The sequence below is a fragment of the Rattus rattus genome, chromosome 9 (genome assembly GCF_011064425.1).
Source record: "Rattus rattus isolate New Zealand chromosome 9, Rrattus_CSIRO_v1, whole genome shotgun sequence".
Lineage (NCBI taxonomy): Eukaryota > Metazoa > Chordata > Mammalia > Rodentia > Muridae > Rattus > Rattus rattus.
Genome location: NC_046162.1, coordinates 17036136 through 17051718, shown reverse-complemented (window position 1 = coordinate 17051718; position 15583 = coordinate 17036136). Strand labels below are relative to the sequence as shown.

The following is a 15583-nucleotide window of genomic DNA, read 5'->3' as shown; positions in this document are numbered from 1 at the left end:
GCCTGCTTTTTCCTCTGAGTCCTGGGATTAAAAGCACGCACTACCATGCTTGGTTCACAAAAGAATTTCTTTTGTGAGTTTCTTAAAAACTGTAATAGAAAACCTATCATTCTCTTTACGTGCCCCCCCCCAGACTTGCCCACTGTCTTCTTTTGGGACATGACACAAACATGGGAGCTCTCTCCTGTCACGTTACCCCATCATTCCTTTTAACAGCTGGTCCCTCTTTTTTCTTTCAGCTAACATGGGAAGCTCTGGTGTGCTTGGTAACACGGTAAATGTACTGGAGGAAAAGATTGTTAACCTCCAGAAGGCCAGGCTGCAGGTCAGTGTCATGATCACAGAAGGGCTTTGGAGAAAATGGTGGCTTGGCTTGAGCTAGGACCCAGCCTCCTGACTTTTACCCTCCCAGTGACGCTCTGAAGTGCATGGGGTGGCCCAGCAGTTGCCTCCATGCAGAGTTAACCGGGGGCTCTGCTGTCTCTGTTAATAAGTATTTCGTGGGCTGTCAGATGGCAGACTGGTATCTCCTCTCCGTCTTGGGACCCTTTGACTTGTAGCAGAGGTCTTGGATATATCACTGTCTCTGCCATTTAGGAGGAAGAGCTGGAGAGAGTTTGGGGACACCAGATAGACACAATGAAGAGTCACTACATGGTGCTAGACAGGGCAGTGGAAAGGCTCCAGGGTCGCATGGACGACTTGAAGGTTCGGAGGCCTGACAACCCAACGGGGGCGGGGGGAGACCACAGGGGAATTCCTCCTTGAGACTACGAGACCATCCCCTAAGGTCCACAAAATACAAGGGAACTAGACAGCATTTTATTCTGCATAAATTATACTTCAATTAAAAATAAACCCCAGGGGCTGGAGGGAATTAAAACCACACTGGCTTTTGCAGAGCACCTGGGGCCCACTCCCAGCTTAACTTCAAAGCTGGGTGGTGGTGGTCACACCTTCAATCCCAGCACTCAGGAGGCAGAGGCAGGGGAGATCTCTGAGTTCGAGGTCAGCCTGGTCTATAGATGGAGTTCTAGGACAGCTGGGGCTACACAAAGAAACCCTACCCCAAAACAAAAACAAAACAAAAACAAAAACAAAAACCCACACAAGCACCTGTAACTCCAGTGGATTCATTGTCCTGGATCCCAGGAGCACCTGTATGCCTGTGGTGTCCATCTATACAGGCAGGTACAACATTTATATACATAAACGTTTTTTTAAAGAATCACCTCCCTATACATAGAGGTCCTGGACAGTGTCCATTCTTGAGAGTCTTTGTGTCACCAACCTGAGGGTAGGAGGACAGGTTAAGGCTTAATGATACTTGCTGAAGGGATCAGTGAGTGAATAAGAGGCTCTCTTGCACCAACAACTATGCTAATAACGTTTTTCCTGAACCAGTTCTTCCTCCCTCAGGGTTGAGAATAGAACCCAGGGCCTCATGCACGCTAGGCAAGCAGACTAACAGAAAAGAACTAAATGAGAGTCCAAACTGGGGACTCCCCCGCCCCCGACACCGCCCCCCTGTCGTTGGTGACCTTGGGGACAAGATGGATGTGGTAACGACTTGGTGTTAGTTACAGCTGAGCTTAACTTCAAATAACATAAGAATCCCCGAGTAACCAACTAAAGGTATAAATGTATTTATCTTTCACATTAAAAAGTTCAAGTGAGGGGTTGGGGATTTAGCTCAGTGGTAGAGCACTGGCCTAGCAAGCGCAAGGCCCTGGGTTTGGTCCCCAGCTCCGAAAAAAAGAAAAGAAAAAAAAAAAAGTTCAAGTGATTGGTCTAGAGGTGTTTGTCGATGTTGCTGACACGAGCTCCATTTTCTAGTTCTTTGTGACTACCATTCATAATGTCATTGTGGCTGGTCTCCAAACATTGACTCTTCTGTTCAAGCCAGTGGCAAAGAGGGGAGGGGAGGTGGTAAACACTTGCCTAGCGTCTGCAGAGCCCTGAGCTCCATCTCTGGGACACAGGGAGTATAGGTGAAGAAGGTTAACCACACCCACTGACCTCAGTCTACATCCCAGTCGCATAAATGCAAGGCAGGCTCTAGACTGCAGTCCTGATTCGAGTAGCTAACTTGGATTTTTCCCCTGTGGGTGAGGGAGACCAGAAGTGAAGAGAGAAGAAGCCGGTGTGCAGACTGAGAGAGAAAGTGACCCTAGGCTCTGGGGACAAGGGAGACTCGATGCTGCTCCAATAGTGGGGGAAATCGGTTGGCAGCGGACAGGCCGGCACTGGTGAAATTATGTCATGGGAAGTGAGGGTTTCCCCATCATGCTTGGACACTATGTGTGGTCTGTGACTAGTGTTCTGCGTTTAGCAAAGCACACTCCGACCCCATTGTAGATCAGATGAGGTGGAGCTGGCCTTAAGCATCTAAGGAAGGGAAATCGCCAGCCAGCCCTGGTTTGTGCTTCTTTTCTTTTGGGTTGACACCCTCTCCAAGGATTAGCCCATCCCTGCTCTTGTGTCGCTCCTCTCCAGTTCCCGCTGCTTGTGAGCACGAGCCTTCTAACAGTCCCACCTGCTGCTTGTCCACATGGCAAAGTTAGAAGCATAAAGTAGATGTCACGCTCAAGGTCAGGACAAAGGCTGACCTGCCCGTGTTCTGTTCTTAGGTCCTCAAGGCGGAACTCGAAAGGCTGGATCTGGTTAAGGCAGATAAAACAGTCGTAGATCTGGAGCTGAATGAAGTAAGACATCCTCCTAGCTCCCCCATTTCCTCTCCCTGCTAATCCTGAGCCTCTGCTGTGCCAACCATGGGGACAGATGCACCCAGGTGGAGACAGCAAGAGCATTCGCTCTGCCTTTATTAATTCAGGAAATTGCACTCCTCTCAAAAAGTACTCATCCATTCCTCTTTTCCACGACTGGAGATTGATGACGCTATTATTTTAAAAATCAGGCATCAGATCAGGTGTGGTGGTGGCAGGTGCCACTTGGGAGGCGGAGGCAGGTAGATTCTGTGAGTTCAAGGCCAGCCTAGTCTACAAAGTGAGTTCCAGGCCAGCCAGGGATACATAGTGAGATCCTGTCTCAAAAAGCCCAACAAGGGGTTGGGGATTTAGCTCAGTGGTAGAGCGCTTGCCTAGCAAACGCAAGGCCCTGGATTCGGTCCCCAGCTCCGAAAAAAAAGAAAAAAAGAAAAAAAAAAGAAAAAGCCCAATAAAATTAAATAAATTAAATAAATAAATAAATAAATAAATAAATAAATAAATCAGGCATTAGTCTGGGGATGTACTCAATTGGTCAAGTGCCTTCCTAGCATTCATGAACACCTGGGTTCAATCCCCAGCACCGTATGAACTGTGCATAGTGACAGGTAGCCATAATTCCAACACAGAAAGCAGGAGAACCAGCAATTCAGGGTTATCCTGGACTATGGGAACAAGGCCAACCTGGTGTACATGTCACGTCAACTTTCCCGTTTGCCTCAGATCCCACAGCTGTGTTTGACAGTGTAGACACCAACACTGAACTTAAGCTAAGGCTACACTTGTGTCCTTCAACTAGAGAAACTGACCACAGGGAAGAGAGGCCCCACCTCCCAGCAGTTTTGCTGCCCTGAACGCCCTCTCCCTAGAAAGCTGACAGGGGCATGCTAGCGAGCAAGGCGAACCGAGTGGACCTGGAGACGGTGGCGATGGACCTGAATGAGATGATCCACAGTCTGCTTCTCAAGATCACAAACTACGAGTCTGACTGGAAGAAGTCTCTGAAACATCTCAGGAAGGACCTGAACACTAAGGTGAGCCGGCGAGAGGGAGCACGGGTTACCTAACAAAACGTCCCAGAGCTTGGCAGCCACAGAGAGCAAATCCTGACAGGTTTGAGGAGAGAGAACTTGGGAGCAGCTTACCTGGGTCGTTCAGGACCTGTGACTCAGAAGGTCAGATGAACAGGTCATTCCCAGCTATATCATCTGAATGGGCTATGTGGAACCATTCAAAGACTGTACCCTCACGGGACTGTTGGCAAAATGTTTGTTTCTCATCTAATGACTCCTTCTCAGGATCAATTAAGGGTCCTTATAATACGGCAGTCAACTTCCCCTGACACATGCACACACCCTGAAACATGCGCACGCACATGCACACACCCTGAAACGCGCACAAGCATGCATGCATGCACACATGCATGCACACAAGCACAAGCACATACACACACAAGCACACACACACGCACACATGCACAAGCACACACATGCACAAGAATGCATGCACGCACACATGCATGCACACAAGCACAAGCACACATGCACATACACACACACAAGCACACACACGCACACACACAAGCATGCATGCACACACACATGCATGCACACAAGCACAAGCACACATGCACATACACACACACAAGCACACGTGCACATGCACACACATGCACAAGAACACATGCACACACAAGCATGCATGCATGCACACACGCATGCACACATGCACAAGCACATATGCACATACACACACATGCGCACACACACAAGCACACACATGCACAAGCACATATGCACATACACACACACACACACACACACAAAAGCACACACATGCACAAGCATGAAGTCACTCCCATCAGTGCATTAGTCTGTTGGTTATCCAAGGCAATCTCATTCAGTGCCAAGAGAGGCTGGGTCCAGTGGTATGAGTCCCCAGTAATATCTGGAGCCATGTTGGAGGCTCCCTTCCAGAATGCTTGGTGTGGTGCAAGAAAATTCGTAGGTGGGGGATGGGAGGAGGTTTTCCCCAGAAATGCCTGCCATTTGTTCCTTCGTCACTCAGTAGCTACCTCCGGTGTGCCACACCTCAGGAGCATAGACAGGGAGTCCAGCCTCTGCGCTCCTTGCTGGGTAAGCAGTGAGCCAAACAGATGGGGGCACTGTCTTTGTGGAGACATGTTCATCAAGGAAAGGACCCAAATGAATGCAAAGTCGTAACTCCAGAGAATTTACGAACAGCCGACCTGTGTTTCTCTTGTTGATGTGGAGCTGGTTCTAAAGCTGGACTGACAATGTGACCCACGCAGGAATTATCACATAACTTGGTGTACTCAGGATGTGGGTGGAGTGGTGCACAACCATAATCCCAATACTCAGGAGGATCACAAGTTCAAGTCCAGACTGGGCCTGAAGGTCAGCCGAGGTAATATAGCAAGATCTTGTTTTACAGGGAAAAGGAAATGGGGCCCAGAATAGACAAGTTCTAAAGACAGTAAGTTGGTGTGACTGATTGCCAGAGGCTGAGGATTTGGGAAGAAACAGGGGTGACTGGTAACAGGGTTTCTTTGGAGAATGATGTTCTGAAACGGATTGTGAAGCCAGGTATGAAGCATACTATAAGGCTGCAAATTCAGCCCTTCTGATGCTAAGGCAGGAAGATTGTGGGTTCCAGGCCAGACTCCATAGTGAAACAGTGTCTCAGAAGAAGTAATACTGCCCTCCTCTCTGGCCCACCCTCAACTACCATGCTGCAGCAGGGGCATGGGAGAGCTGCCGCGTTGGGCGAGCTAGTCCGGGCAGTACTAGAGAGCTTGCCCGGTGGTATGGGTGCAAGAGAGCTGGTATGCTGACCTGCTCAGCTACACCCAGACCCAGAGTTGGCCACCTCGACATCTACCCCATCTATGAACTGTGGAACATGTGAAGGGCCTGGCCCTGCAGATCCAGGGCTGCAGGATCCCCATGACACAGGGCAACAGTAGGATATCCCAGAGGAGCCCCATGAGGGTTCAGTATTGATAGTGTAGCAGACGCCAGAGGCCTGGAACAGACCAGCAACTCACTGCAATGAACATTTACAAGTAAAGATGTATGGGCAAAAGGATGTACCGTGGGACGCACTGAAGTGCAGCTTCCACGATGAGATTGTTTTGGTTTGGTTTCTCATTTGTTAATTTTTAAATTTTCTTTTGGGGGGGAGGGAGATTGCAAGGGTAGAGGGCAGATATGAAGGGATGGGGAGATGAATGGGACTGAGCGCATGATGTGAAATTCACAAAAAAAAAATCAACAAAAACTTTTAAAAAAGAGAAATAATAAATTTACCAGACGTGGTGGTACATGCCTTTAATCTAATGTCTTTAATCCCACTTCAGAGATAGAGACAAGTGGATCTGTGAAAAACAGCCAGTGCTCTCTAGATAGAGACCCTGCCTCAATAGTAGTAGTGGGAGTGGTAGTGGTAGTGGTAGTGGTAGTGTAGTAATAGTAGTGATAGTAGTAGTGGTAGTAGTAGTAGTAGCAGTGATAGTAGTGGTAGTAATAGTAATAGTGGTAGTAGTAGAAGTATAGTAGTGATAGTAGTAGTGGTGGTGGTGGTGGTAGTGGTAGTTGTAGTAGTAGTGGCAGTGGTAGTAGTAGTAGCAGTGGTAGTAGTAGTAGTAGGTAGTAGTAATGGTAGTGGTAGTAGTAGTAGTGGTGGTGGTAGTAGTAGTGGTAGTGGTAGTGGTGGTAGTAGTAGTAGTAGTAGTAATAGTAGGAGTAGTAGTAGTAGTGGTGGTGGTGGTAGTAGTGTGCCGATTGGTGGTGGTAGTAGTAATGGTGAGTGGTGAAAGTAATAGTGGTGGTGGTGGTAGTAATAATGTAGCAGTGGTAGTAGTAGTAGTAATGGTAGTAGTAGTAGTAGTGGTGGTAGTAGTAGTGGTGATGGTGGTGGTGGTAATAGTAGTAGTGGTAGTAGCTGGAGAGATGGCTCAGCAGTTAAGAGCACTGACTGCTCTTCCAGAGGTCCTGAGTTCAATTCCCAGCAACCACATGGTGGCTCACAACCATCTGTAATGGGATCCGATGCCCTCTTCTGGTGTCTGAAGAGAGTGACAATGAACTGGCATATAAAAAATTTAAAAAAAATCTTTAAAGGGGTTTGGGATTTAGCTCAGTGGTAGAGCGCTTGCCTAGAAAGCCCAAGGCCCTGGGTTCGGTCCTCAGCTCCAAAAAAAAAAAGAAAAAAAAAGTAGTAGTGGTAGTAGTAGTGGTGGTGGTAGTAGTAGTGGTAGTGGTAGTAGTAGTAGCGGTGGTAATAGTAGTAGTAGTGGTGGTAGTAGTGGTCATGGTGGTGGTGGTAGTAGTTATATTTGATTGTGATGTTTCCATACTTTGTGAGTATATTAAAGGAACTGTCCATTTTACATGCAAACCTTCCATAAATACTTGTCAGATGTGTGAAAGTCAGGGCATAGGATTCATTGGAGAAATAGTTTTCCAGCCTCCAGCCCTGCAGTTGAGCAGAATGGTAGGTTTGGAGGCAGGAACTAATGTCATTTCTTGCAATGACCACCGGGAATCTCGCACCCACAAAGTCACGACTACTAATGGTTTTCCTTTTCCCCTGGGATCCCTTGATGTCTTTATCTTAGTCTTTGTGTGACTGCGGGTTGTTCGGGTGAGCTAACTGATGGGACTTCTTTCTTCCCTGTGATTGGCAGCTAGTGCAGAGCGATCTGAATAGCCTGAAGAAGGACATAGAAGAGGTCTGGAAGATAGTCAGGAAGCTTCTGCTAGAAGGCCTCCGGTTCGACCCTGACAGTGCTGCAGGCTTTAAGAAGTGAGTTCCCCAGGGTGATGCCTCTGCTGCCAGCAGAGGAAAGCCTAGCATTCCAGTCCTCAGTCATGAGGATGGGGACAGGGAGGAGGGGTGCAGCAGAGCCTTCCGACCTTCTCTTCAGATGAGGAAACTGAGGCTCAGAGAGGGAAGGGAAACCAGGACAAGCCTACACAATTGGCAGTCCCATGTGGACACTGAGTCAGGCCAGTGATTCCTGTCCACAGGCAAGCAGGCTTGCCATCAGGTTCCATATACCTCCCTCTTCCAAGGGCATTTTTTGTTTTTTGTTTTGTTTTGTTTTTAACTGATGTGATGTGCCTTCAGTGGGTGGGAAACCAAAGCTCTGTCCCGGGGCCACAGGCACAGACAAGGGGGATTGGAGGACCTTAAGGTCACCCCCTCCAGCCCCGGGCCCTGTTAGCCCCTGGCCACTGATCTCTTTGTCCTCCAGGAAATTGTTTGAGAGGGTAAAGTGCATCTCCTGCGACCGGCCTGTAGAGATGATGACTGGCCCGTGAGTATTGCCGCCAGAGGGCGTCCTCCAGGCTTGTGGGGGTCCAGCGTACAGCGCAGGTCCAGTGTGTGCTTTTCCACTTTTGTCACCTGTGTACAGCCTGACACCACCCTGCAGACCTCAAGCACATACAGCTGTTCCATAGGCAAGGCACACACCTACCTATGTATATATCCATTCTTCTACGCAATTCTCTAGACACCATCGCCTGCTCCACTTCTGTGGCTCCCTTCGCAGGGGAGTAGGTCCGTCCTCTCACCTTTAACCCTGTCAGTGCTTTGTTCCAGAGACTGAGGAAAAGCAGGAATTTGTTATTTCCGAGTTCATTCATATTTCCCGAGAGAGTCTTGCTATGAGGCCCAGACTGGCCTCAGAACTTGCTGTCTTCCTTTGTCATTGTTCCCAGCGTTAGGATTTCAGGTGCACATGTTTAGTTCCAAGTCCTTGCCCTTACTTTGAGACCATTGGAAAGCCCGCAGTTCAGCGGCCTCTAACACTGCAACTGTTGTTTTTAGTCAGTTCTGGTCCCCTTTAGTCCCCCCAAAGACATCCCCAGCGCCATTATTGGTCACTTCTCATTGCCAGCTCCTTTTTGCCCAGGAAACCATTGGCTTTCCTTTCCCGGATGTCTCCTGTAAATGGGACTGTACAATATGGGACCTTTGGTGTCTGGCTTCTTTCCTGAGCTTACTGTTCTCTCCACACAGCAGCAGACATCATCTATGTTTTACTACTTTGTTACAGCTGAGTAAGATCTCGTTGTGTGGGCAGAAAGCATGTCCTGCAGGCATGCGTGCGTGCGTGCGTGCGTGCGTGGGTTGGTGGGTGTGTTCATCACTTGGACAGCATTCGGGATGTTTCTGTCCTCCAGCTGTTGTCACTGGTGCTGCTGTGAATATCGGCGTGTATTGGAGTACCAGTTTTCCATTGTTTGAGAAACACACCTAGGAGGGAAAGTCATACAATGACTCTTCAAGCTGCCAGACAGTAATCAGTCCTGGAATGCTGGCTCTCTGCAGAGCTGGCTCTGCTCTGAGACCTACAGATCTGCCACAGCTTCAACCCGAGCAGGGAGCTGGAGGGCTTCCACTGAGGTTTTCGTTTCAAACCACAAGATGGCGCTGCAGTTTTGTTGATGGCAGTGAAAAGATGGCAACATCTGGGGAACTGTGGCATGTTCGCAGCAAATAGTGTAGACTGGAGAATGTCCAATAGGACATTCCTGGTGAGCAACCAGAAACTGTGCAAACTGTGTAGTCCTGGGTGGAAGGCTTTGTACACGCGTAGCTAAGGACTAATGTTACCAACCAAGAATCTGGTTGGTAAATCTTTGAGTTTTGTTAATTAGCCACTTGTAACTATACTGGATACCATGGAAGTAGAGGAATATTAATAGCTTGGAAAAATGATAAATGAGCTCGAACCATGTGTGTGATTTGTCCATCTTCTTTAGAGAAATCACATGAACATGGAGACATACTGGAAGGATCTGAATCAAAGTCTATCCCTGGTCACGGTGCTTGTTTCTTTGTGCCTTCCTGAGTTTTATAAAATGGTAACCAGTGTTTCGATGAGCACGCACCGTGTGGCTTACCGTCTATATGTAAAGGACACTTCTGCATGTGTTTAACCACACATCTCAGATGGGAGGTGGGACAAGACCCAGCTCCCTGGGAGCCTGCTCTGGAGTTCCTTATTTTGTTTCCTTTGGAGGCAAAATACACAGGATACAACCTTAGCCATATGAAGGTAGTCACCACAGTTATGTGTTGGTTTTTGACTATTTATTTATTTACTTATTACTGGAAACAAGGCCAAAGATAGCCTTAACCTTGAACTCAGTATGTACTAATAGTACAGGCCGACTTTGAACTTGCTACCCTCCTGCCTCGGTCTCCCAAGTGTTGGGATTGTAGGGTGCACCACCACCCCTGGCTTGTTTTTCACTTTATATTCAGAATGTTGTTTGTGTCTTCCCCCGGTTCTCAGAAGCCCTGCAGGTTCTGTGAGTGGGCTTTGGGCTGTGAGCTGCAGACACACAGTTTGAACAGGCCTGGGAGCCTGGAGCCCTCTGCTGGCCATGTGCACCTCTCACAGCCCTGGTTCCCTCTGCCTCCACAGACAGCTCATCACCATTCGCAACACCCACGGGCTGTCACGAGTAAGGCCAGCCAGTGCCAACAGCTATGAGTATCTGCAGCGACAGCTGATGAGGTGAGGGTTATGCCCACCCCCACCCTCGGGAGAGAGCCAAGACCTCTGTCCTGAAGAGACTTTCCTTCGATGCAAACGCCAAAGAGGGCCCAGGATGCCCATCTGGGAGGTGGCTGGTGGGCACACAGACGACAGTGGGGGAGAGGAACCGACATTTGCATTGGCATATACTGTGACCTGGATCTTAGCTGGGTCCTGTAGCAGATGCATCCTGTAACAGCTACTTAGGAGACTGAGGCAAAAGTATCACGAGGGCTTCATAGGCTTTAGGGTAAAATCTTGCCTCAAAGTAAAAAGAACAGAAGGGCTGGGGTCATAGGTCAGTGATAAGTGTGTGTCCGGCATGCACAAGGCCCTGGATGAATCTCAGCACTGCTGAAGAAGTGGGCATTTGCAAATGGGAGGGCTTCCCCTTAAGTCCTGGGATCCAGGGTTATAGTTAACATGCACGGTTCCTGTGAGTGAGTAATTGGAGGATCCTCTGGGAGCCTTGCTGAAACTTGTTGGGCCACATGGCTTCCTTGGGATTATCATCCCACTTCACCGTTGAAGAGACAGACTCAGACCATGTGACCTGCCAAAGACGGCCAGTGAGTGGCTGGGGACCTTACCTGCCATCAGTTTTCTCACTCTACCATTTCCTTCGTCCTTGGACGCCAGGGGCTCCTTCCAGGGCCTAACCTATGTGAGCTTCTAGCCAGGAGCGGGGCTGGGGCAGTGGAATGAACGACTTAAGGGGTAGTCAGCATCAGGGGAAGAATGAAACATCCACACTGGCTCACCCATCCTGTGCCGATGGCTGGAGTCCACGATTAAAAGTGTGCAAGGCCAGACCAGGGCTTCAGGTGTGACTGGCTCAGGGAAGGGAATGTGGGTTATTTCTCTCCAGAACTGTCCATGTCTGTGTTGGCTCACCACGTTCCAGGCCTGCCTGTCATTCTGCCCTCCTTCCTTGATACTGTCCGGAGCCTGGGGCCCTGCGGGGCTCCTCTGTGATAGAGAGGGTCTCCCCGTGGCTCCTCTGTGTTAGAGAGGGTCTCCCCGTGGCTCCTCTGTGATAGAGAGGGTCTCCCCGTGGCTCCTCTGTGATGGAGAGGGTCTCCCCGTGGCTCCTCTGTGATGGAGAGGATCTCCCCGTGGCTCCTCTGTGATAGAGAGGGTCTCCCCGTGGCTCCTCCGTGATCGAGAGGGGCTCCCCGTGGCTGCTCTGTGATGGAGAGGAGCTCCCCGTGGCTCCTCTGTGATAGAGAGGGTCTCCCCGTGGCTCCTCTGTGATAGAGAGGGTCTCCCCGTGGCTCCTCTGTGTTAGAGAGGGTCTCCCCGTGGCTCCTCTGTGGTAGAGAGGGTCTCCCCGTGGCTCCTCTGTGTTAGAGAGGGTCTCCCCGTGGCTCCTCTGTGGTAGAGAGGGTCTCCCCGTGGCTCCTCTGTGATAGAGAGGTCTCCCGTGGCTCCTCTGTGGTGAGAGGGTCTCCCGTGGCTCCTCTGTGGTAGAGGGTCTCCCGTGGCTCCTCTGTGGTGAGAGGGTCTCCCCGTGGCTCCTCTGTGTTAGAGAGGGTCTCCCCGTGGCTCCTCTGTGTTAGAGAGGGTCTCCCCGTGGCTCCTCTGTGATAGAGAGGGTCTCCCCGTGGCTCCTCTGTGTTAGAGAGGGTCTCCCCGTGGCTGCTCCCCGTGGCTGCTGATCTTCTGCCCTGTCCAGGGAGCAACAGCAGCAGCTGCATTTCCAGAACTTTGGAGTCCATGAGGAGGGCCTGGGCCTCGAGAAGGACGGGGGTGATGGCCCCCGAAATGAGACCATCTTGAAGCACAAGTCACACGACCTGACAACATTCTATCCTTATGGGGACCCCGAGCTGATGGACTATGATACCGTGAGTCCGGCTGTTCCCTCCCATAGAGGCTAGACACCAACATACCCAGCCCCAGTGTGAGATGAAGCTCTGAGCTGGGGGCACCTTGAGGAAGCTGTGCTCTGGCTCTGGGCATCTGTGTGCATCAAGGAAAGGGGGTGGCAATGGTGACCCTGATTTGGGGTCTGGGCCATCCCACAGGCCGAGGTGGACATCCTGGGGGTAAACGGAATTCTGTACAAAGGCCGAATGAGCAGCCAGATTGGGACTCGGATGGGGGAGAAGGACCTGGCAGGTAAGCATTGGTGTTTCCTGGGATCCCCACCATAGTATCTGACTGCTGGTCAGAAAATGGAGTGCAGGTGGACTTGGGGCTGGTCTTGCCCTTGGCTGAGGAGTCCTCATAGCCACTTGCAGGAATAGAGTCCCCATTATGTGGCACCTCAGCAGGCACCAGGAACGAGTGAGGAGCGAAAGCGATGAGTGGCCCCTGTGGGTGGGGACATCAGAGGGCAGGAGTCCATGGTGACAAACACAAAACCACTAACCTGAGCCAAGCTTTTTGTTGTTGTTTTGGGTTTTCAAGACAGGGTTTCTCTATGTAGTCCTGGCTGTCCTGGAGCCCCCTCTACAGACCAGGGTGGCCTAGAACTCACAGACAGCCACCTGCCTGTGCTGAGTGATGGAATTAAAGGTGTGAGCCACCACTGACCAGCAGTGCACACATTCTTGACCCCAGGAGAGGCAGGTGGGTTTCTGAATTCAAGGTCAGCCTGCTCTGCCGTGTGAGTTCTAGGACAGTCAGGGCTGCACAAACAAAACTGAACAAACGAAAATAAACTCAACTGACCCGAAAGCCTAAGAACACAGCTGAGAGACGAAGCTCGCAAATGCAGGGCCCTGGGTTCTTCCCCCAGTACTGGAAAATAAAAGAATAGCTGAGCTGAAGGCCCCAGCTGTAAGGCAACCAGGCACCGGCAGAGGTTGGCAGAGGAGGGAGGGATGCTGGGCTGGCAGTGAGCTGTGCCTGGCAAAGCTGGTCCATGGGGATCAATTGGACCACTCTTTGAACGCCTTTGAAAAGGGACAGTTAGCTGGCGAAGGGGTGGAGAAGGAGGAGTGTGGTCCAGGTTGGGGTAAGAGTAGGCTCAAAGGCCCTGTGGTAGGATGGGCAAGGCAAGATGAGTCTACTTAGAGCATGAAAACTAGGGCGAGGGTAAAGAACCATGAACAGGGAGACCAAAGAAGGGTCAGATCGGCAAGGGACCCCAACCTTTTTGCATTCTGAATTGGTTGCTATGGTTACCCCGGAGTCTAAGACCTGCTGGAAATTATTGAGTTCACCATTGGGTATGTAATAAAGTAGTAACAAAAAACAGAGCTTCTCTGCACACCCTGGAGATGTCTTCCTCTGGGAAGGGGATGTCTAAAGCAGCTCTTATATCAGGAATGACACAGGATCCTCAGGGCATCTAACTCATGGTAACCCCATGGGCCACCCAGGGACCAGAGCACTGAGTCCAGACAGACTGAGGACACACCCCATAGCAGCCACCAGAGCTGATCACTACAGCCCAGGGTCCCAGAGAAGCAACAGTTTTCCCAGATCTGAAGGTTGGAGGTCCTAAGTCGCAATGTAGGCAGAGCTGTGCTCTCCTCAGAGCTGCCCAGTCTCTCCTGGTCCCAGCCAGCTCCTGTAGCTGTTGAAGTAGGGGCCAGGTCACTCCAGCAACCATTGCTGTGCCACTCCACTTTTCTGTCTTCTGACTTTCATGAGGACACTTGTCACTAGACTTCAATTCAGGCTTTGTATAACCTATTTCAGCCTATTCCAAGACCTGAAATTACACCTGCAAAAATCTTTTGCTTCAATAAGGTCACTTCTGTAAGTTCCACAGAATGTACCTTTTAGGAGCCCGCTATGTAACTCACTCACAGACTCTACCCGATTTCCAAGGAGGTGGAACAGCATCTCCCAGGCCTTTGCCCAGGCAGGAATTGACTGCTCAGCCACCACCCTGAAGATCTGAGGGGAGGGGGCTCAGTTAGGACTCAGTTGGGCCTCGGCTGGGCCTCGGGGATAACAGAAGCAACATAGCTAATGTCGATGAACCCCATCTCTGTGCCAGCCCCTCCAGAATCCTTGCCCTTAGCAACCAGGCAAGGCATTTTACAAACGAACAAGTGAGGTCTGCTTGAGTGAGGCAGTCTCGGGAGAGAAGAGTGGACCAGTGGAGTGACACTGAATCCCATCCATCACTGAAGACCTTCTACAAGGATGGAGTGATGGGTTTTTCTCTCAGTGGGTGGTATATAAGAGACAAATTATATGACAGAGCTTGGATTGGGACAAGCCCAATGGCTTCACCTTGCTTGGAGACCCCTCAGAGTGAGAAATCTGGCCCAATGTAGGAGCTAGCATTCTGGATGGGCCCAGCCACTCGGTGCTTTCCTCCTCAGCTGTGAAAGTCTCGTGTCACACCGTTCAAAACCTGATTGACCGCGTGCGCCCAGGATCCTTACTTGCTTCAGGCTACCCGCGTGAGTACCTGACCCACCTGGGGTCCCAGCTGATTTCCGGTTTCTCCCAGTCCTTCCCATTCCTCACCTCTATCCCAGCTCTCACTCCACTCATCCCCTCCCCCACTTCATGCCTGCTTTGCTCACATCCTGGCACCCATCTTCTCTCTGGCTGGGGGGCAGAGGGCAGGAGGTGGCAGGAGGTTATGGGGCCTCCAGTTGTTCTGAGCTTCTGAGAGTTTCTTGGCCAGTAGTCAGTGCCTGTCCCCAGAAGGTCACCTTGGCTACAGAGGTGGGACAAGTGAGCCCACTTATAGTTCTGAGCTTCATGGGCAGGGCTGTCAGGAGCCAGTCTGAGAGGACTGAGTCCTTTAGCTTCTCTACAGAAGCACCTTAATGTTCACAGAGCACCACTTCCTACTGTCTGTCTCTTCTGTTCTTATCCTGGCTCAGAGGGTGGTGCTGTTGTTCTTGTCAAAGGCATAGTAGTTGAGGCTTAGCCCACAGCCTGTGCCTAAACCCTGAGTCCCTCCCCAAGGTGCACTCTGTACTCTAGCACCCATTCTTGGGCTTATGTGTCTCGGTCACCCTAGAGGATCTCTTTAGGAGTAGGACCAGAGGAGGTGCAGTGGCCGGTCCTGCCATAGCTTACCATGTACCTCCAGTCTCCAGCCTCTGCTCCCTGGGGGGTAGAACGCCAAGAGGCCAACTGCTTCCAGAGATGTAGGCACACAGCGTGGGTCTCTCCTTCATCTCCAGCCTTGGGCCCCCGCACCAGCATCAACTCCGCCACCAGTCTACACTCTGCAACCACCACGATGGCACGGTCACCATCCCTGCCACCAGGGCCGCAGCTACCACCACTCATCCCAGTCTCAAGGGATCCCCAAGAGGCCCCTGGATCTGCCAAGCGCTTGAAATCTCCACGGCTGTAG

General features: G+C 50.7%; 1 protein-coding gene across 1 annotated transcript in view; it reads left to right on the top strand.

Moving 5' to 3' along the window:
• The window catches only part of C9H16orf96 (chromosome 9 C16orf96 homolog), a 43897-nt gene extending 28314 nt beyond the window's left edge, over positions 1 to 15583 (top strand). Inside the window, exons 7-17 of the mRNA XM_032913910.1 lie at positions 240 to 325; positions 598 to 708; positions 2631 to 2705; positions 3596 to 3760; positions 7435 to 7553; positions 8005 to 8067; positions 10189 to 10281; positions 11978 to 12149; positions 12330 to 12423; positions 14589 to 14669; positions 15408 to 15583. Of these exons, the coding sequence (XP_032769801.1) occupies positions 240 to 325; positions 598 to 708; positions 2631 to 2705; positions 3596 to 3760; positions 7435 to 7553; positions 8005 to 8067; positions 10189 to 10281; positions 11978 to 12149; positions 12330 to 12423; positions 14589 to 14669; positions 15408 to 15583 (1235 nt within the window). The remainder of the gene's footprint in view (positions 1 to 239; positions 326 to 597; positions 709 to 2630; positions 2706 to 3595; positions 3761 to 7434; positions 7554 to 8004; positions 8068 to 10188; positions 10282 to 11977; positions 12150 to 12329; positions 12424 to 14588; positions 14670 to 15407) is intronic.